Source organism: Myotis myotis, unplaced genomic scaffold, assembly GCF_014108235.1.
Source record: "Myotis myotis isolate mMyoMyo1 unplaced genomic scaffold, mMyoMyo1.p scaffold_m19_p_12, whole genome shotgun sequence".
Taxonomy (NCBI): Eukaryota; Metazoa; Chordata; class Mammalia; order Chiroptera; family Vespertilionidae; genus Myotis; species Myotis myotis.
The window spans coordinates 23,602,700-23,620,218 of NW_023416316.1; the positions used below are offsets into that span (position 1 = coordinate 23,602,700).

At 38.0% G+C, this 17,519-nt stretch overlaps 1 protein-coding gene across 4 annotated transcripts in view; it reads right to left on the minus strand.

The window, feature by feature from the left end:
• INVS (inversin) overlaps positions 1–17,519 on the minus strand; it is a 132,168-nt gene that overhangs the window by 107,537 nt on the left and 7,112 nt on the right. For all 4 annotated transcript variants that reach the window (XM_036330194.1, XM_036330192.1, XM_036330193.1 and 1 more), the window contains exon 3: positions 7,943–8,109. In XM_036330194.1, the coding sequence (XP_036186087.1) occupies positions 7,943–8,109 (167 nt within the window). The remainder of the gene's footprint in view (positions 1–7,942; positions 8,110–17,519) is intronic.

Sequence of the window (17,519 nt, forward strand, 5' to 3'; positions counted from 1 at the left end):
CAGTTTTAAAGACCATTACATACCATTCATGATAATTGTATCTGATGTTCACATTTATTGACTAGAGGCCCGGTGCACAAAAATTTGTGCACTTGGGGGGGGGGTCCCCTCAGCCCGGCCTGTGCCCTCTCGCAGTCTGGGACCCCTTGAGGGATGTCCACCTGCTGGCTTAGGCCCGCTCCCCGGGGGATTGGGCCTAAGCTAGCAATCAGACATCCCTCTGGCAGCCTGGGAACCATCAGGGGATGTCCACTTGCTAGCGGGGAGCAGGCCTAAGCTGCAGTCGGACATCCTTAGTGCTGCTGAGGAGGCGGGAGAGGCTCCTACCACCACCGCTGTACTGGCAGCCGTCAGCCTGGCTTGTGGCTGAGCAGAGCTCCCCCTGTGGGAGCACACTGACCAACAGGGGGCAGCTCCTGCATTGAGTGTCTGCCCCCTGGTGGTCAGTGTGTGTCATAGTGACCAGTCATTCCCATTCTGCTGTTAGGGTCAATTTGCATATTACCCTTTTATTATATAGGATAGAGGCCTGGTGCATGGGTGGGGTCGGCTGGTTTGCCCTGAAGGGTGTCCCAGATCAGGATGGGGGTCCCACTGGAGTGCCTGGCCAGCCTGGGTGAGGGGCTGAGGGCCCTTTTCAGGCTGGCCACACCCCCTACAGGGTGGGGGGTCCTGCTGGGGTGCCTGGCCAGTCTGGATGAGGGGCTGATGGCTTTTTGCAGGCTGGCCACAGCCCCAGCCACCCAAGCTCCCAGTGGAGGCTGGTTGGAAGCAGGTAACTGGGATTTATTTATCTTCTATAATTGAAACTTTGTTGCCTTGAGCAGAGGCCACAGCCACCAGGGCAGGTGGGAAGCTTGGCTTCCTGCATCGCCAGGGCAACCAAGCCTCCTGTTTGCTCCAGCTCGGTGGCTGCTGGCCACCATCTTGGTTGGGTTAATTTGCATATAGCCACTCTGATTGGCTGGTGGGTGTGGCTGGGGCATAGCGGAGGTGCAGTCAATTTGCATGTTTCTCTTTTATTAGATTAGATTGATTCATCCCCTCATTCATGTATTCATTAAATAAACATTAACTGGGTATTAAGTGGCAGGAGCTGTGCTAAGACTAGAACTATAAAATCAAGTAAGACATGGCCTCTTCCCTCAAATAGCCTTAGTGGGGGTGAAATATAGGTAACTGAAATCTATGAATAACGGTGGTAGGTTAGTAGTTATGGTAAAGGTATATATGTACTGAGAGGGAATATGAGAATATAGAGTTGTGGCTCAGGGTGTGGGTTGTTTGGAGTATATGTGTTAAGTGTGTGTGTGTGCAAAATAAGGAAATCTAATACTGTATTAAGTTTTCCTGAAAAGTTTCAGAGGTATTCTACTCTTCTTTACATTTTGTAAATTAGTATGGAAATAACATATTTTGAAAGATGAAAATTAATATTCAGTTTTCATTGATGAATAGAGAATTCTGTTTGTGATTTTAAAAAATAAATAAACAACAACACAACCATAACCTGAAGCTTCTTTAATTTTTGAGTATAACATGATATAATTTTTCAAAGTGGGTAGTCTTAATCTTCTTGAAGCCAAATTAATAACCTCTTGGAAGATTAAAAATGTGTAACTATGGATATTTAGTAAGACTGCTAATGCTTTTTTATCCTTATTAACAAACAAATGTATCTGTGGAAGTCAGAGAAATAGTAGCTTCCCTGGAGCAAACATTTCTAACCATCAGATGTCTTTTGTTAGAAACACAGAAAACGTATGACTGATTGCTTTCTTGGATTAAACGGAGGGTACTAAATGAAAAACAAATTAGGTACAGATGTTGAGTATATTGAGATTAATTTTATTCTCATGGGCACCATTTCCTTAGCTGCTTGGACTAATAGCAATTTGTTTCCAAAAAAGTGAGTATGTCAAAATAACTAAGCCCATCACCACAGCTCAATAAGTTTTTTCCATATATGTATTTTGAAAGTGGATAAATGTTTCTAATAAACAAAATGTCTAGCATTTGTATTAATAATAACTTTCTGTATAAGTAACATAATATATGTTCATTCATTCAACCAAGACATGTCAGACACTGAGTCAGATTCTGGGGGATTAAAAAATAAATAAAGCAAGGTTCTTGCCTGGAGCTCTAACCTAGTGGGAAAGAGACCAGTAAGCAATAATTACAGTACAAGATAATGGGTTCTGATAGAGACATGAACAAAACGCTATGGGGACATGAGTTTTCCCTACTAACCAGCCTGCAGAAAAATAACATAATATAGTCCAGTATCACAAAAAAAAAGCAAAAACTAAAAAAATAACATAGGGGAATGGTTGCTCTCCAGGTCAAAAATAATAACAATGATTATTTACGTGTAATGACTGCTGAAATTTTGTAAAGCACTTAGGTACTCTAAAGTAGACAGACCAGATTTAATTATCATTTAATATCTTTACCCATGATTTTTGTAAACAACTTAGGAGCAGGAATCATGCCCTTCACCTTTGTGTTCCAAGGCCTCATGCAGTACCTTTTACACAATAACAGTTTTAACACGTTGAATAAATGCATGCACAAATACATAAATACTGATGATTATATAAATGGCACACTTCTGAGTTCATAGCAAATGGAATTAAGTGGATAGGCCTTTTGAAAAGAATATTTGAGATGTGATATATCAGAGAGGTCTACTAAACAAAGAGAAATGAAGTTTAACAGGGAATGGTACTGACATTATTAGTTATAGCAGATCTATCTAATTCATTCTTTATAATCTCTCTAGGTCAGCGGTTCTCAACCTGTGGGTCACGACCCCTTTGGCGGTCAAACGACCCTTTCACAGGGGTCACCTAAGACCATCCTGCATATAAGATATTTACATTACGATTCATAACAGTAGCAACATTACAGTTATGAAGTAGCAACGAAAATAATTTTATGGTTGGGTCACAACATGGGGAACTGTATTTAAAGGGCCAGAAGGTTGAGAACCACTGCTCTAGATGGATAGTCATGACTACAGAGTAGACATTTGGTAACTACTTACTGAATGAACAGTTCTACCTCCACAAATATATCCCTTGGATCCAACTCCTCCTTTCTACACAGCTTTCTATGTACCTCCACCCTCTTCTTCCTAAGTGGCTCCCTAATAGTCAGGACCCTTCATTTAAAAAATGTAATTAAAAAAAAAAAGCATAGGAAGTACATAGTACAAAAGCCTGGCACACAACCACATCAGATACTAAACTAAATGGCTGAAAATTAATGAGCTAGGCTGTCCTGAGAAAATCAGTTATTTGTATGTTTTAAAATGAGAATGGATTGATCTCTACACAAAAATCTATTTGTTATATAATAAAAGACTTGAAATAGAAAAGAAAATATGGGCAGATTTTAAAACAATCTCTGCTTAGCGCTAACGTCCCAGCTGTTGTTTACTGATGGGTTTTGAGAGTCTTACCCTCTAAAAGCACAGTTTAGGAATCTGCTAATGATGGGTGAGGGATTTGTACCCAGAGTTTTGGTTTCCTTCTCTCCAGTTCCCTTCTCTCCAGGATTTGCCCTTCAAGTTCCAGCCACTGCTAACTCCAAACTCTATCTGGGTTTCTCAGCCTACTAAGATTACAGCTTCCTGCTCAGTTGTACTCTTTTGCATTTCAATTTGGAAAATGCCTTAAAGGTAAAAGGCAGGATGAATGTGGAGCTAATTTCACATGCTCCCCTTCTCTGAATGGTCACATTTTCTTAGATCCTTCCTATGCTCAATGCCTTCAAACAAAGTACTGTATAAATTCTGTTCAGTTTTTAGAGATGTTTTTGGCAGATGCGTTATTCTAAAGTAAATGGTCACAGTCAGAATATGCCTAATTATGAAAGTTCCTTATTGGTTGCTCAATTTTTCTAATTTCTTCTTTTATAACTTTACTAGAGGCCTGGTGCACAAAATTCACGCAAGAGTAGGCCTTCCTTCCCCTGGCTGCCAGCACTGGCTTTCCTCTGGCACCTGGGACCTGGGCTTCCCTCTGGCACCTGGGATCCGAGCTTCCCTTGCAGCCCCGGCTTCATCTGGAAGGTCATCCGGAGGGACACCCAGTCTAATTAGCATATTATGCTTTTATTATTATAGATACCTTCTTTTATTTTTTTATATATTTTATTGATTTTTTACAGAGAGGAAGGGAGAGGGATAGAGAGTCAGAAACATCGATGAGAGAGATACATCGATCAGCTGCCTCCTGCACATCTCCCACTGGGGATGTGCCCACAACCCAGGTACATGCTCTTGACCGGAATCGAACCTGGGACCTTTCAGTCCGCAGGCGGACGCTCTATCCATTGAGCCAAACCGGTCTCGGCGATACCTTCTTTTAAAATAACCATCAATGATTATTTATACTAGAGGCACGGTGCCTGGGTAGGGTCCCTAGGCCTGGCCAGTGATCAGGGAGGATAGGGACCTGCCTTCCCCCGGCTGTCAGCTGCCGCCTGCCGGCTGGGGCCTTCCTTTGTTCCGCACCACCCCTTGGTGGTCAGTGCATGTCATAGTGAGTGGTTGAAATCACGGTCAGTCAAACTCCTGAGGGGAAAATTTGCATATTAGCCTTTTGTTATATAGGACTGTACTTTTAATGATGACAAAAGCTAATGTTTTGGATGGAATAAATCTGTTTATCGTTTTTGCTCTCATTCATGGTAGATTGTTTTCCCATGTGTTTCACTGTGAGATCATATTTCATCTATTTTAATATGAGGGAATCCTAGAAGTTTAAGGTGAAGATGTTTTCTCTAAGAGAATTAGTGCTTGTGCCTGCTCAGAGGCAAAGTGTGCTAAAGACCTGGAACATATATCATCTACAACTATTCTTTGAAAATTATTTCTAGCTCCTTCACCATCTTGTTCCTGACTGATCCATACAAACTTTAATTTTTTAATAATGGTGTTTTTCTATGAAACACAAAATCAAACACAATACTCAAGTATGATCTGGACAGACAGAGTACTAAAGAATTATTACCACCCTTATTCTGGAAATTCTACTAATGCTAGGATAGCCTAAAGATTACTGCTTTTGGCAAACATGGAAAAACAAATTGTAACACAGAGATGGGGATATGCATAATTATGAGAGAGTTGGAAAAACGTGAAACTCGTTATTTATGAAGTCAGCTATGTAAATTGCGACATGTAAACCATAGTTCTATTTATTCCTTGACATTAAAAAAATCACACAAAAATAAAGGAGAAACAAAAAGCAAAAGAAAACTGCATCTTGTGAAGAGACTTACAGCTAAGCTAGCATGTCTGGCTGTGCGCTCCCCTTCTCTCAATCTTTCTCCTATGATACCTCCACAAAAATGTCTTGGATCATCAACTTAAATCCTCATTTTCCCACATGATCTACTGATACTAAGTTAGATTCCTCCAACCTACATTTTTGAAGTTGAGTTTTAAACCTAAATGAATCACAATAAAAAAAAATCTATCAAATTCTTAATATTGGGACTATTCCCAATCTAAAATGTTTACTTTATGAAAAAAAGTTAAATGGATGAATAATTTTAACAGCTGACAAGCCTAGGTGAAAGGTTATAGTACCCAAGCTGTAATTAAAAGTGAAATTAAAAATGAGAGATTTTTACAAAATTACTATACTGAAAAGCAAATTTGAGAGCAAAAAATAACTGTTTTGTTTTTTAATAATGGAAGATACTTTATTTTTAATCATCTCTCAACATTTCAACTCTTGGTAGAAATCAAATGCAAAACATCTGCATTTTAAAATTAGCATATATTTAACTTTCTTACTCACAGCAACTTCATACAGTAAGACACACACCAAGGAGGAGCACGGAGCATTTCCTGTTCAGTCCATGAACACTATTTCCATGATGATACAAACACTGGACTTTCTCTCCTAGAATGAGTTAGCCATTCCCGCTTTTGTCCACTGCATAGGCTAAGTGGCATCATGGCTGGTTAAAAGTTACTGTGGTGTTGGAGTGATCTAGAAATGGAAAACTAGAAAACTAGCACTCTTAGGAGTGGAGAGGCACTGACACTTCTGAAATGTGGAAAGGAAGAACATCAAATATGAATGTTCCAGAATGGGGTAGTTTTAGTAATAAAGCTGGGTGAAATTCAGCTTTAAATACACATTGAGTATCTACATGCGATCTACTAGATATATAAAAAAGCCACAGAAGATTTGAAAAACCTTAAAATCACTCAACTGAGCTGGAAAAATACGAGCAAATTCACAGTGGCCTCGGGATTCAGCCAGAGAGAGCAATAACTTTGGAAATAACCTGACAGACCTAACATATAACCAGCATATTCATAGTATTTCTTTTTTAAAAAAAATATATCTTATTGATTTTTTTTTAAATATATATTTTATTGATTTTCCACAGAGAGGAAAGGAGAGGGATAGAGAGCCAGAAACATTGATGAGAGAGAAACACCGATCAGCTGCCTCCTGCACACCTCCCACTGGAGATGTGCCCGCAACTAAGGTACATGCCCTTGACCGGAATTGAACCCGGGACCTTTCAGTCCGCAGGCTGACGCTCTATCCACTGAGCCAAACCAGTCAGGGCTCTTATTGATTTTTTACAGAGAAGAAGGGAGAGGGATAGAGAGCCAGAAACATTGATGAGAGAGAAACACCGATCAGCTGCCTCCTGCACACCTCCCACTGGAGATGTGCCCGCAACCAAGGCACATGCCCTTGACCGGAATCGAACCTGGGACCCTTCAGTCTGCAGGCCGACGCTCTATCTACTGAGCCAAACCGGTTAAGGCTCATAGTATTTCTTAATGTCTCTTTTTATGTATTCAACTAATGAAAAGTCATTTTTATAACCCCTCAATAAAAATGCTATGTCTGTTCACATTTTAAAATGGGAAATAACTCTAATAGTTTCTGCTGGATCTAACTAATTTTCATTGCTTTTTACACAAAACATACACAAGTCTAAGATAACAAAAAGAAAAATGCCAGGCACTAGAAATACATTTTACAGACCAAAAATTTTTGGTGGGAAAATAGTTTTCCAGTAAGTAAACCTTTGAATAAATTTGAAACTTCGCATTTTACTTTTTTGATATGTGTAATTCCAAAAATCTGAGCTCATGACAATGCCTTTAAAAACTTGAAGTCATTTAAACTGGCAATATAGTTTTAGATTTTTAAAAGTTGAAAGTATATTGAGAAAGTAATTTTCTTTTATGCCCCCTATATGCCATTTATTTGAAGGGAGACTACATTTTTAAAAAATACATATTTTTATTGATTTTACAGAGAGGAAGGGAGAGGTCTAAAGAGTCAGAAACATTGACGAGAGAGGAACACCAATCAGCTGCCTCTTGCACGTCACCTACTGGGAATTGAGCCCACAATCAAGATACATGCCCTTGATTGGAAATGAACCTGGACCCTTCAGTCCGCAAGCCAATGCTCTATCCACTGAACCAAACCAGTTAGGGCGAGACTATATATTTATATTGCAAAAGTAATACTCATCAAGGAAAAAAATGTTAAACAGTGAAAAGTACAAAGAATGCCTAGTATTTCCAATATTTAAACCCAACCACTATCAACATCTTAGTGGGATGCTGTTGTTTTTTTTCTTTGCTTTTTCCCATGCATAAAGTAATTTGTAACATAGTTTAATTATATACATATAATTTTAATTTCTTTTCCATGACTTAACCTTAGATCATAAGATGAATTCTATTATTCAAGGAACTTAGATGAATGAAAGTAGCCACTGATGGTTATCTGTGCTTTATTCTCTGCAGTTTTAAGAGAAAACACATGAAACTAAGAGTCATATACTTGTGATTTCTTTATCATCTGTCCATTGTACAGTTCCACGAACCAAGTAACAACCACCACACAAAAGGTTTACACTTCAAAGTGATTTTATGTCTCACCTTTTGAGCTGCAAGATGGAGGGCTGTTCTTTGGCTATGGTCCGTTTTATTAACGTCTGCTCCTGCCTTTAGGAGCGTATCTGCACAGTCCAGTCTGTCAGCCAGCACACAGTACATAAGTGGTGTTCTCCCAAATTGGTCTTCTTTGTCTTTAAGGGCAGCATTTCCTGAGTGTAAGAACATATGGTGATATTTTATCATTGTTGTTATTACTAATATGACTAGGAAATACATTCACTGTTTACCAAGCACTGTGCTAAATGCATTAAATATATTTTCTCATTTTTACTGACCCTATGAGATAGATATTACCATCCCCATATTATAGGAAACTGAGACTCAGAGAAGTAAGTGTTTACATGACACTGAAAGGAGGTGTTGGAGCTAAAATTCAAAATGACTGTTGACTCTAAAGGCCATATTTTTAACTACTATGTTACGCTCAATTAACATTTTGAGATATGAAACTACTTATTTTCCTCCCTCGCTCCTTTCTTTTGTCAACAAATATTTACTCAGTGCAGACCATATACTAGGCAATGTGGTATGTTTTTGAGAGATAAAAAAAATGAATCCTGGTTGGCTTTCCGTTTTAGACAATATGATGCAAGTGCATTCTACCCTAATCCTCCTGCTATTTACAACTAAGCTCCCCAGGAAATACATATGAACGATGGAGAAAAGAAGAGAGCCTGGTTAGAGACCTATGAAACTCCAGGAACAACCTGATGGTGAGTTCCCTCAAGGTTTTGTTGTTGTTTTGTTTTTTATCTATATTTACTTTTTATTGAATTTATTGGGGTGACATTGGTTAAAAAATTATATAGGCTTCAGGTTTACAATTTCATAATACATCATCTGTATATTGTATTGTGTGTTTACCACGCAAACTCAAGTCTCCTTCCATCACCATTTATTCCCTTTACCCTCTTCTATCTCCCCTTCCCTCTAGCAATCACCATACTGTTGTCTGTGTCCAAGAGTCTTTCTTTTATTCCCCCTCCTATATATAGTCAGCCTGGGTGCTAAAGTAGCTCACCAGAAACACTAATAGGCACAGACACAAAGTTCCTCAAGATGCCTACTCTCTCCAGTCAAAAGATTGGGAAGTGAGTAGCCATGTAGCAGTGAACTCTTTCGGCTGTACCTACTCTACTCAAAGCTCATACAGTGCAACAAAAGAAACTGCAATTCCTTTTCTCTGCAGAGACTGGGCGGGGGGTGGGGGAGAGCCCTATGAACTATTGTGCCCCAAATTAAGCAAAGGATGGCAATGAGGTGGTATCTTACCCCTTCCCAACTAGAGAGTGGGGGAGTATTGTGGAGAGGAGAAAGCTGAAGAAAACAATTCTCTTTTTTAAATATATTTTTTATTGTTGATAATATTACAGATATCTTCCATCATCTCCTCTCCCCTTCCAAAAAAGCAATTCTTTAAATAGATGCATGAAGTTGTGGACAACTTCTGGGCAGCTCATGTATGCAACTAACCAAAATCAAACTTGGAAAACTGTGAGTTTCTTATTAACTTAGTTATTATTGGGTTACAACCTAACGCAATAATCTCTCTTCTAGGTGTTCACTCAGGGAAAACAAAAGCATGAAAATATGTTCACATAAAAACCTGTATGTGGATATTTATGGAAGCTCCATTTATAATTGTTAAAAACTAGAAACATCTCAATTGTCCTTGATCTGAAGAATGACAAGAGAAACTGTGGCACATCCACACAATGGGATACTGCTCAACAATAAAAACAAATGTACTGCTGATCCACTCAACAAGATGGGGGAAATCTCAAATGCATCAAGTAAAAAACTCAGCCTCGAAAGATACCTGTTGCAGGATTCACTTATATAGCATTCTGGAATATGCAAAATTATAGGAACAGAAAACAGAGCAGTGTTGGTTACCAGAGCTGAGATGTGGGGAGGTATTGATTATACAGGGACATATGGGAATTTTGGGGTATGATGGAACTGTTCTATATCTTGATAGTGGTGGTGATTACATGACTATATATTTGTTAAAATTAAATAATTGTACAAGGGTCAAGTTTATAATACTCACTGCATTACACCTCAATAAACTTTATTTGACAAGAACAACAACAACAAAAGATACCATGGCACCCTAACCGGTTTCACTCAATGGATAGAGCGTTGGCCTACGGACTGAAGGGTCCCAGGTTCGATTCCAGTCAAGGGCATGTACCTTGGTTGCGGGCACATCCTCAGTGAGGGGTGTGCAGGAGGCAGCTGATTGATGTTTCTCTGTCATCGATGTTTCTAACTCTCTATCCCTCTCCCTTCTTCTCTGTAAAAAATCAATAAAATATATTTAAAACAAACAAAAAAAAGATAGCATGGCTCCTGCCATGCACTTTAAGTGAAAAAATGCTGCTACTTTCATCACAGGTAATGATCAGGTATGTATATACTAGCTGAGGGCAATATCATGGGAGTTGAGAATAAGGGAAGCTGGTTACTCTTTTTTTTTAGACAAGCAAACTAAGAAATTTTACCTTTAGTTTTTTTTATTTTTCAATTACAGTTTACATTCAGTATTATTCTGTATTAATTTCAGATGTATAGCATAGAAGTACTTGACAAAATCATGTGCTTTACACAAAGCTTTTGCACATCATAGGAAACTATCAACAAAACGAAAAGACAATCTATTGAATGGGAGAAGATATTCGCCAATGATACATCCAATAAGGGATTAATATCCAAAATTTATAAAGAACTCTGACAACTCGCCTTCGCTGGTTTGGCTCAGTGGATAGAGCATCAGCCTGCAGACTGAAGGGTCCTGGGTTCAGTTCCAGTCAAGGGCACATGCCTAGGTTGCTGGCTTGATCCCTAGTAGGGGGCATGCAGGAGGCAGCCAATCAATGATTCTCTATTATCACTGATGTTTCTATCTTTCCCTCTCCCTTCCTCTCTGGAATCAATAAAAAAAGTATTTTTTAACAAAAGAACTCAGACAACCCAACACCAGAAAAACAAATAATCCAATTAAAAAGTGGGCAGAAGACCTGGACACTTCTCCAAAGATGGCCAATAGACATAAGAAGAGTTGCTCAATAGCACTAATTATCAGAAAAAAAATGCAAATCAAATCCTAATGAGATACCACCTCACACCTGTCAGAATGGCTCTCATCAATAAATCAAGAAACAGTAAGTGCTGGTGAGAATGTGGGAAAAAAGCCAGCTACTTTTAAAGTACTTTGGCATGAACTCTGCTAATGGGGGAAGAAAACTGACCAAATGAAATACTTTCTTTGGGGAAATATAAATGTTAGATGAAGAAAGAGGTGTCGCAGTTCTTTCTGAATTGTTTTGTGCCTGTGACTAAACTATGTTTTAGTTCTAAATATTTCAATATATATTTACATCTTGGATATACTGGAATCTAGAAGTACTGTATAGCATTTCAGATAACTCAGTTTGCTAATCCATGTTTCCACGTATATTCGTAATAAAGCAAGAAAGGTCATGGCTTTTGAAATTCAAGAGCCTTACAAATATATTCAGATTGCCTCCCAGAGGAAGCAGGTGTTCTTTTTCAAAACCTTGGTTTTGAGATGGAGGCAAATTTTGCATTCGATCAACATATGGGATCACAGAGGCTCCTGTGCACAAGTCTTATGAGTGGTAAAGCTCTGCAAGATATATTTTGTGGATAAGGGCCTCCAATATCTATCCAGAAGATTTCAGAGATTTTATCCTTGCCTTTATAAGATAAGGACTCATTTAAACCCAAACTCATTTACAAAACTAAAATGCATTATGGGTAGAGCATGTTCCTTTGAGCTCTTCTGAAGTCAAAATGACACTAACAGAGAACATGTGGGAGTAAGGCCAGTCTCCAGTTGTCTTTCACAATTGAACGACTCTCTCTACCAGCATCTCACTTGTGAATGTTAAGCAGATAGTAGTGTCTAGAATTAGCAAGATGGCAGCAATTCTTATAATCTCCCCCTAGAGTGTGATTCTCCCTTTGGTAAGGGAGGGGACTCAAGAACTGTGGTCACATGTACAAATGCTGAGAAATGGAGGCAATCAGCACATCCTGGGATAATCCTAACTGATTACATTTCTCAGGGCCAAAGCAAAATCAGCAGCATGGGGTTAATACAGGGGTGGGCAAACTTTTTGACTCGAGGGCCACAATGGGTTCTTAAACTGGACCGGAGGGCCGGAACAAAAGCATGGATGGGGTGTCTGTGTGAACTAATATAAATTCAAAGTAAACATCATTACATAAAAGGGTACGGTCTTTTTTTTTTTTTAGTTTTATTCATTTCAAACGGGCCGGATCCGGCCCACGGGCCGTAGTTTGCCCACGTCTGGGTTAATAGGTAACTCTACCACCAAGACATAGAACATCAGGCCAATTGCTATGCTCTTCCCCAGTCAGTAATGGACAGGGAAACTTCAACCTTCTCTTCAATCCCTGGCATACTTTGTTTTTATATAACTGGTTATTTATACTTCCCAACAGAGAAGATTTTACTGGGTTATGTCACCCATTTGATATGTTATGGCTGTAAGGCAAAATTTGTGTATTCGAGGAAACTGGAGGCATAGATCTCCTATTCATGATGAGAAAAAGCAGCATTCAGCCTCAGTTCAACCCCGTTTTGAGTTGCTTTAAGAGGATGGTGGCTTTATGGCTAGTTTCTGAGTAACAAGGATCTCTTCAGGTTCTGAGCTTCCTGGCTAACTGAGAGAGGCCTGTGCCTTTCCTTACCTGCCCTCCCATCCTCATTAGTTTCCTCAATTATAAGATTCAGCCAATACCTGCCCAGCCTACACAATAGTTTATTTTGATGTTTAAGTAAAATGACTGATTGTTTGGAAGTGTTTGGTAATTGCAACATGTACAAACGTAGGGCTTGCAATGTAAACTAATATGCACTAGATGACAGGCACTTGTATTTGCACTGCTGTCGGGGACAGCTAATACGGAAAGCAGCTGCCTCGTGTGCTATGTTGTTTTAATTATTCTGGCAACTGTAGAGAGAGAGCCTCTAATCCAGGGCCATTTGGTGCTCGCTTTAACTGGGCTGGCATTCTGCATGTGCTCACCCTGCACATAGCTCAGAAAGCTGAGCTGAACCATGACTGGAAAGCCGCTGCTCTACTGCACTCAGTTGTTTTAAGGCTACTTGGGGCAGAAGAGCCTGTATGGTTAATAGATTCAGATACGCAGACACCAGAGCTTCAGCTCTAGCAGTCAGAGGAATGACTGCCACTTGTAATGACAGTTGTGCCAGTCCACACCGTAGCTATGGTGCCATACTCTCCAACACAAGTAAATCCAGCATTCTCTACTGACATCTTATTTGCTTGTTCTGAATGTTACCTTTGTGTGGCATGAGAGATGCACTGCGTCTGCTTTCATCCACTTCCTATGTCCTATGTTTTGTACTATCAATCTTGGGAAGGCATTTAAAAAATATCTGCTTATTGTTTTAAAGGCATCATAGGAACAGTGGAAAGAAAATAGGATTCATAATCAAGAGATTGGGATTGACTCTCAACTTTACAGTTATTAGCTCTACAACTAAAGTTCTTAATTTCTAAATCTCAGTGTCCTAACATATGAGAATAACTTTCATATTTTGAGGACACTTGAGATTTTATATAATATTTTTACATATTACCTCATTATAATTGTTGTGGTATCTTAATATGTCATTTATACTTACTGCTATTTTGAAATTGTCATAGTTGTTAGATCTGCCACTAGATCTTGCTATTTAATGTGTTAATAAAAAGTGATTATAGGTTTATTGCTATATCATAATTTAAAAGTACTTTGATAACTATCAGTTAAAATATAACTGATTTTCTTTGGATTCCTATATAGTATATTTAAGCTCTTAAAGACATAGTTCTGAGAAGGGCCATAAGCTTTATCAGATTGCCAAAAGGGCCTGTAGTACAAGAAAAAAAAAAAGTTAAGAAAAATCTAATCTAGATAACCATTAAGTTCATCAATCAGGTGTACACCTAATTGGTTTTCTTTCTTGTCTCTCTCATTCTCTATGCATTCATACATATGAATGTGCAAGTGTCTGCAGGAATAGCCCCATGTTTAGTATTTAAAAGCATGCATTTTGGAATTAGACTTTCAGGCTTCAATCTTACTTTTGCTGCTTATTAGAAAAGTCACTTAATCTATGCCTCAGTTTCCTCACATACAAAATGAGGACAATAATGGAACCCAAGACTCTTCGTAGTGCTTTACTATCAAGTGAGTTAATGAGTTGCATAACACTTCAGACAGTGCCTGGCACATATAACATACATTTGTAAATGTTGGCTACTTTTATTACTATTATTAGTATGGGTGCATATACATGTGAGTATATTGATATACACATATGCATTAAGGAAGCATTTATAAAACATTTAGTGACCCATAACATTTAAGGTCAGGGTTGGGGTAAAAGAAGAAGTATCCCGAAATAATGCCACTATTCTACCACTTATGAATCTCCTTGCCATACCTAACTACTTTGTTGGGAGATGCCATACACAAAGAGAGAAAATGATTCAGAGAGACTCATACTGGCTCAGAATAGGGGGGGCGGGGGGATTGTGATAGAATCAGAATGTTGCTGCCTGGTCACTTAACCACTGCCAACCACCCCAAACACTATTAGCAACAACAACAACATTACTCTTGACACACTGTGCATATTTACAAATAATTAGTTTGGTTTTCACAAAGAAAACAGTATTATTTGTTGTTGCATCACCACCACCCATAGTTACAATTATTTTTCTTGTGATGAGAACTTTTAGGATCTAATCTCTTAGACACTTTCAAATATACAACAGAGTAATATTAGCTATAGTCACCCAAATGTTTTACAGTCATTATCCAATTTAATCCTCACAGAAGCAGAGTATTATAGCTTATAGTTTACAGAGGAGGAGACTTAAGCCAAAAAAGATTAAGTGGCTTAGCCAAGGTAATACAGCTAATAAATGACAAAGCCAGAACTCAAAACTCAGGTTTATCTGACCCTAAAATCCATGTCCTTTCTACTACACTACATTGTACAGTATCAAAATGAATTTACTCAATTCTATTATCAACTATATCTCTGGTATTCATTCAAATTATTTACATTTGATGTTAAGAGATAACCATATCTATAAATGATAACCATAGCACATAAGGATTTTACTATGTATAGTTATGCTTTTAGGACCCAGAACAGAGCTCTAATTCATCTGAATCTAAGATGTAATGGGTTAAGTTAAAACATTAATGCATTGTATTAGGTTAAACACTAAAAACTGCTACTAAAACGATGTCTCAGGGAAAGCCTCTTCAATCCTCCTCCGGGATACTGGGCAGCAGACAAAGTGTTCGATTTAATTAGCTGTGTATGTAGAAAGAGATGCTCATCTGTTTCCATGGAGGCAAACACATCACTGACATACTTCTCCATGGAAACAGAGAAGGGAAAATAGAAAATGCTAAAGTGAATGAATTCACTGAACAGTTGGTGAGCAAAGATTCAAGAAAAACATAAAACATAATCTGTAGTACTATGTTACTAGTTTAGAAAAAAGAAACATGTGTTACATAAAAGAATGTATACGATACATTTAGCTTATATACTTAAGATGAAACAGTTACTATTTTAATAGGAATATACAAATGTTGAGAAATAAGACAGAGTAAAGGTATTACTGTTTTGCACAGAAGACATAATGGCAGAATTCTTAAAGATGAGCAGTGTTACAGCTCAAAGTCAGCAACGAGACAAGATGATAGAAAACATAGGGAACCGATTTATAAATAAATTTATCAGCTTTATACTGGTTTCACATCATCATTTTGCTTATCTTATTTGTTTTAAGGATTTTTCTTGGGGGCTATAAGATTATAGAAATATTTCAAGTTTTATTTTATGGTATATTAGTTAATTTGTATTACTGAGCCTGTATAAGTATTTTTAATTTATAAAATACTACATGCTCTGTTTCCTTTCAAAATTATACTTTTCATTAAAACAATAAACAATCCCATTTTATAAGATATTTTCTCTTAGGTATTCTGACTTAAATTTTTTTCCATTGAAATTTAGTCCTAACCTGCCTCTCTATTCAATTCAATTCAACTCAATGCACATTTAAAATGTGGTCCTCAAGATGATTATAGACTTCTTAAAAGGTTAAGATATAATATCTATTCATTTCTTTAACTAATATTTCTATTGTGCCTACCGAGTGCCAAGTACTGTGCCAAATTTTGTGCATGTAGTGGTAAATTAAACAGACACTGTTTATTCATGGAGGCTACTAGCTTATAGAGGAGAAACATAGTTATTCATATAAATATACAGTTACAATCTGAGACAGGTCTATGAAAGAAAATTACAGAGTTCCAAGAGAGAACACAATGAACAAACTCACTGAGTTTGGGTGTTCACAGCAGGCCTCTTAGAAGAAGCGACTTGAATGCTGGGATCTGAAAGATGACTAAGAGTTAGTCAGAGGATGGAAGACCAGAATTTCAGGCAAAAGTCCTGAGATGGAAAAGGGCTTGGTAGGATTGAGAAACTAAAATAAAACAAGTTTTTCTAGTGTAAGGGTGGTGAAAGGTGAGGTTGGAGAGGGGAGAAGGTATAGGCACACTTTTCAATTTTATTCCAAATACAATGGGAAGCAATGAAAGAGTTTCTGAGCAATAAACAACAAAATTACATACACAATTTTCCGCACAAATGAACATGGAACAATTAGCAAAAATATGTTCAGAAAAGCAGAATGAACCTGATAGTATTTAAAATCTATATTTAGGTGGTAAAACTACAATGTAATTATTACCATGAAAGTCAAGATAACAATTATTCTAAGGGGAGGGAAGGATGTATTCAGGGCTTCTGGGGACCAATGTTCTGTTTCTTGAGTGGTTACATGGATGTTTGCTCTATATTCATTTGTTAAACTGCATATTAAAGTCTTATGTATTGCTCTCTCTATATATTTCAAAATAAGAAAATATGTTGTTTTCCTTTAATACAAGAGCGGTAAAGCAGTAGGGACAATGGGTACAGACAGTTCAAGAAGCTTGGTTTGGTGAGGGAGTGATAATTGCCTCCATACACATTCTCTCATTTTTATTTTCACGAATTAAGCACCCTGAGTTTTAGCTGGGCATGACACCATCCAAGGAGAGACTTTTTTTTAGCCTCTTCTGTCCTAGGTGTGGCTCTGTGTCTAAGTGTAGTCTACCTCCTGCATGACAAAGTGCTTTCCTGCTGGCTGGGCTATGACTACAATCTACCTGCCTCTGACCCAGAGGTGGAAGCCACATGTTGAGAATGGCAGAGCCAAGCCCTAACAGCATCCCTGTAATTATGTGAAACAGAAATGTCTATTCACCTTAGATTGCCCAATTACCTTTGTATTATTATGAGAATGAAATATACTTGTATCTTATTTAAGTCACTTTTATTTTTTAAAATAATTCTTTATTGTTGAAAGTATTACATATATCCCCTTTCCCCCCCTTCATCCCCCTCTAACCCGCCTTGTCC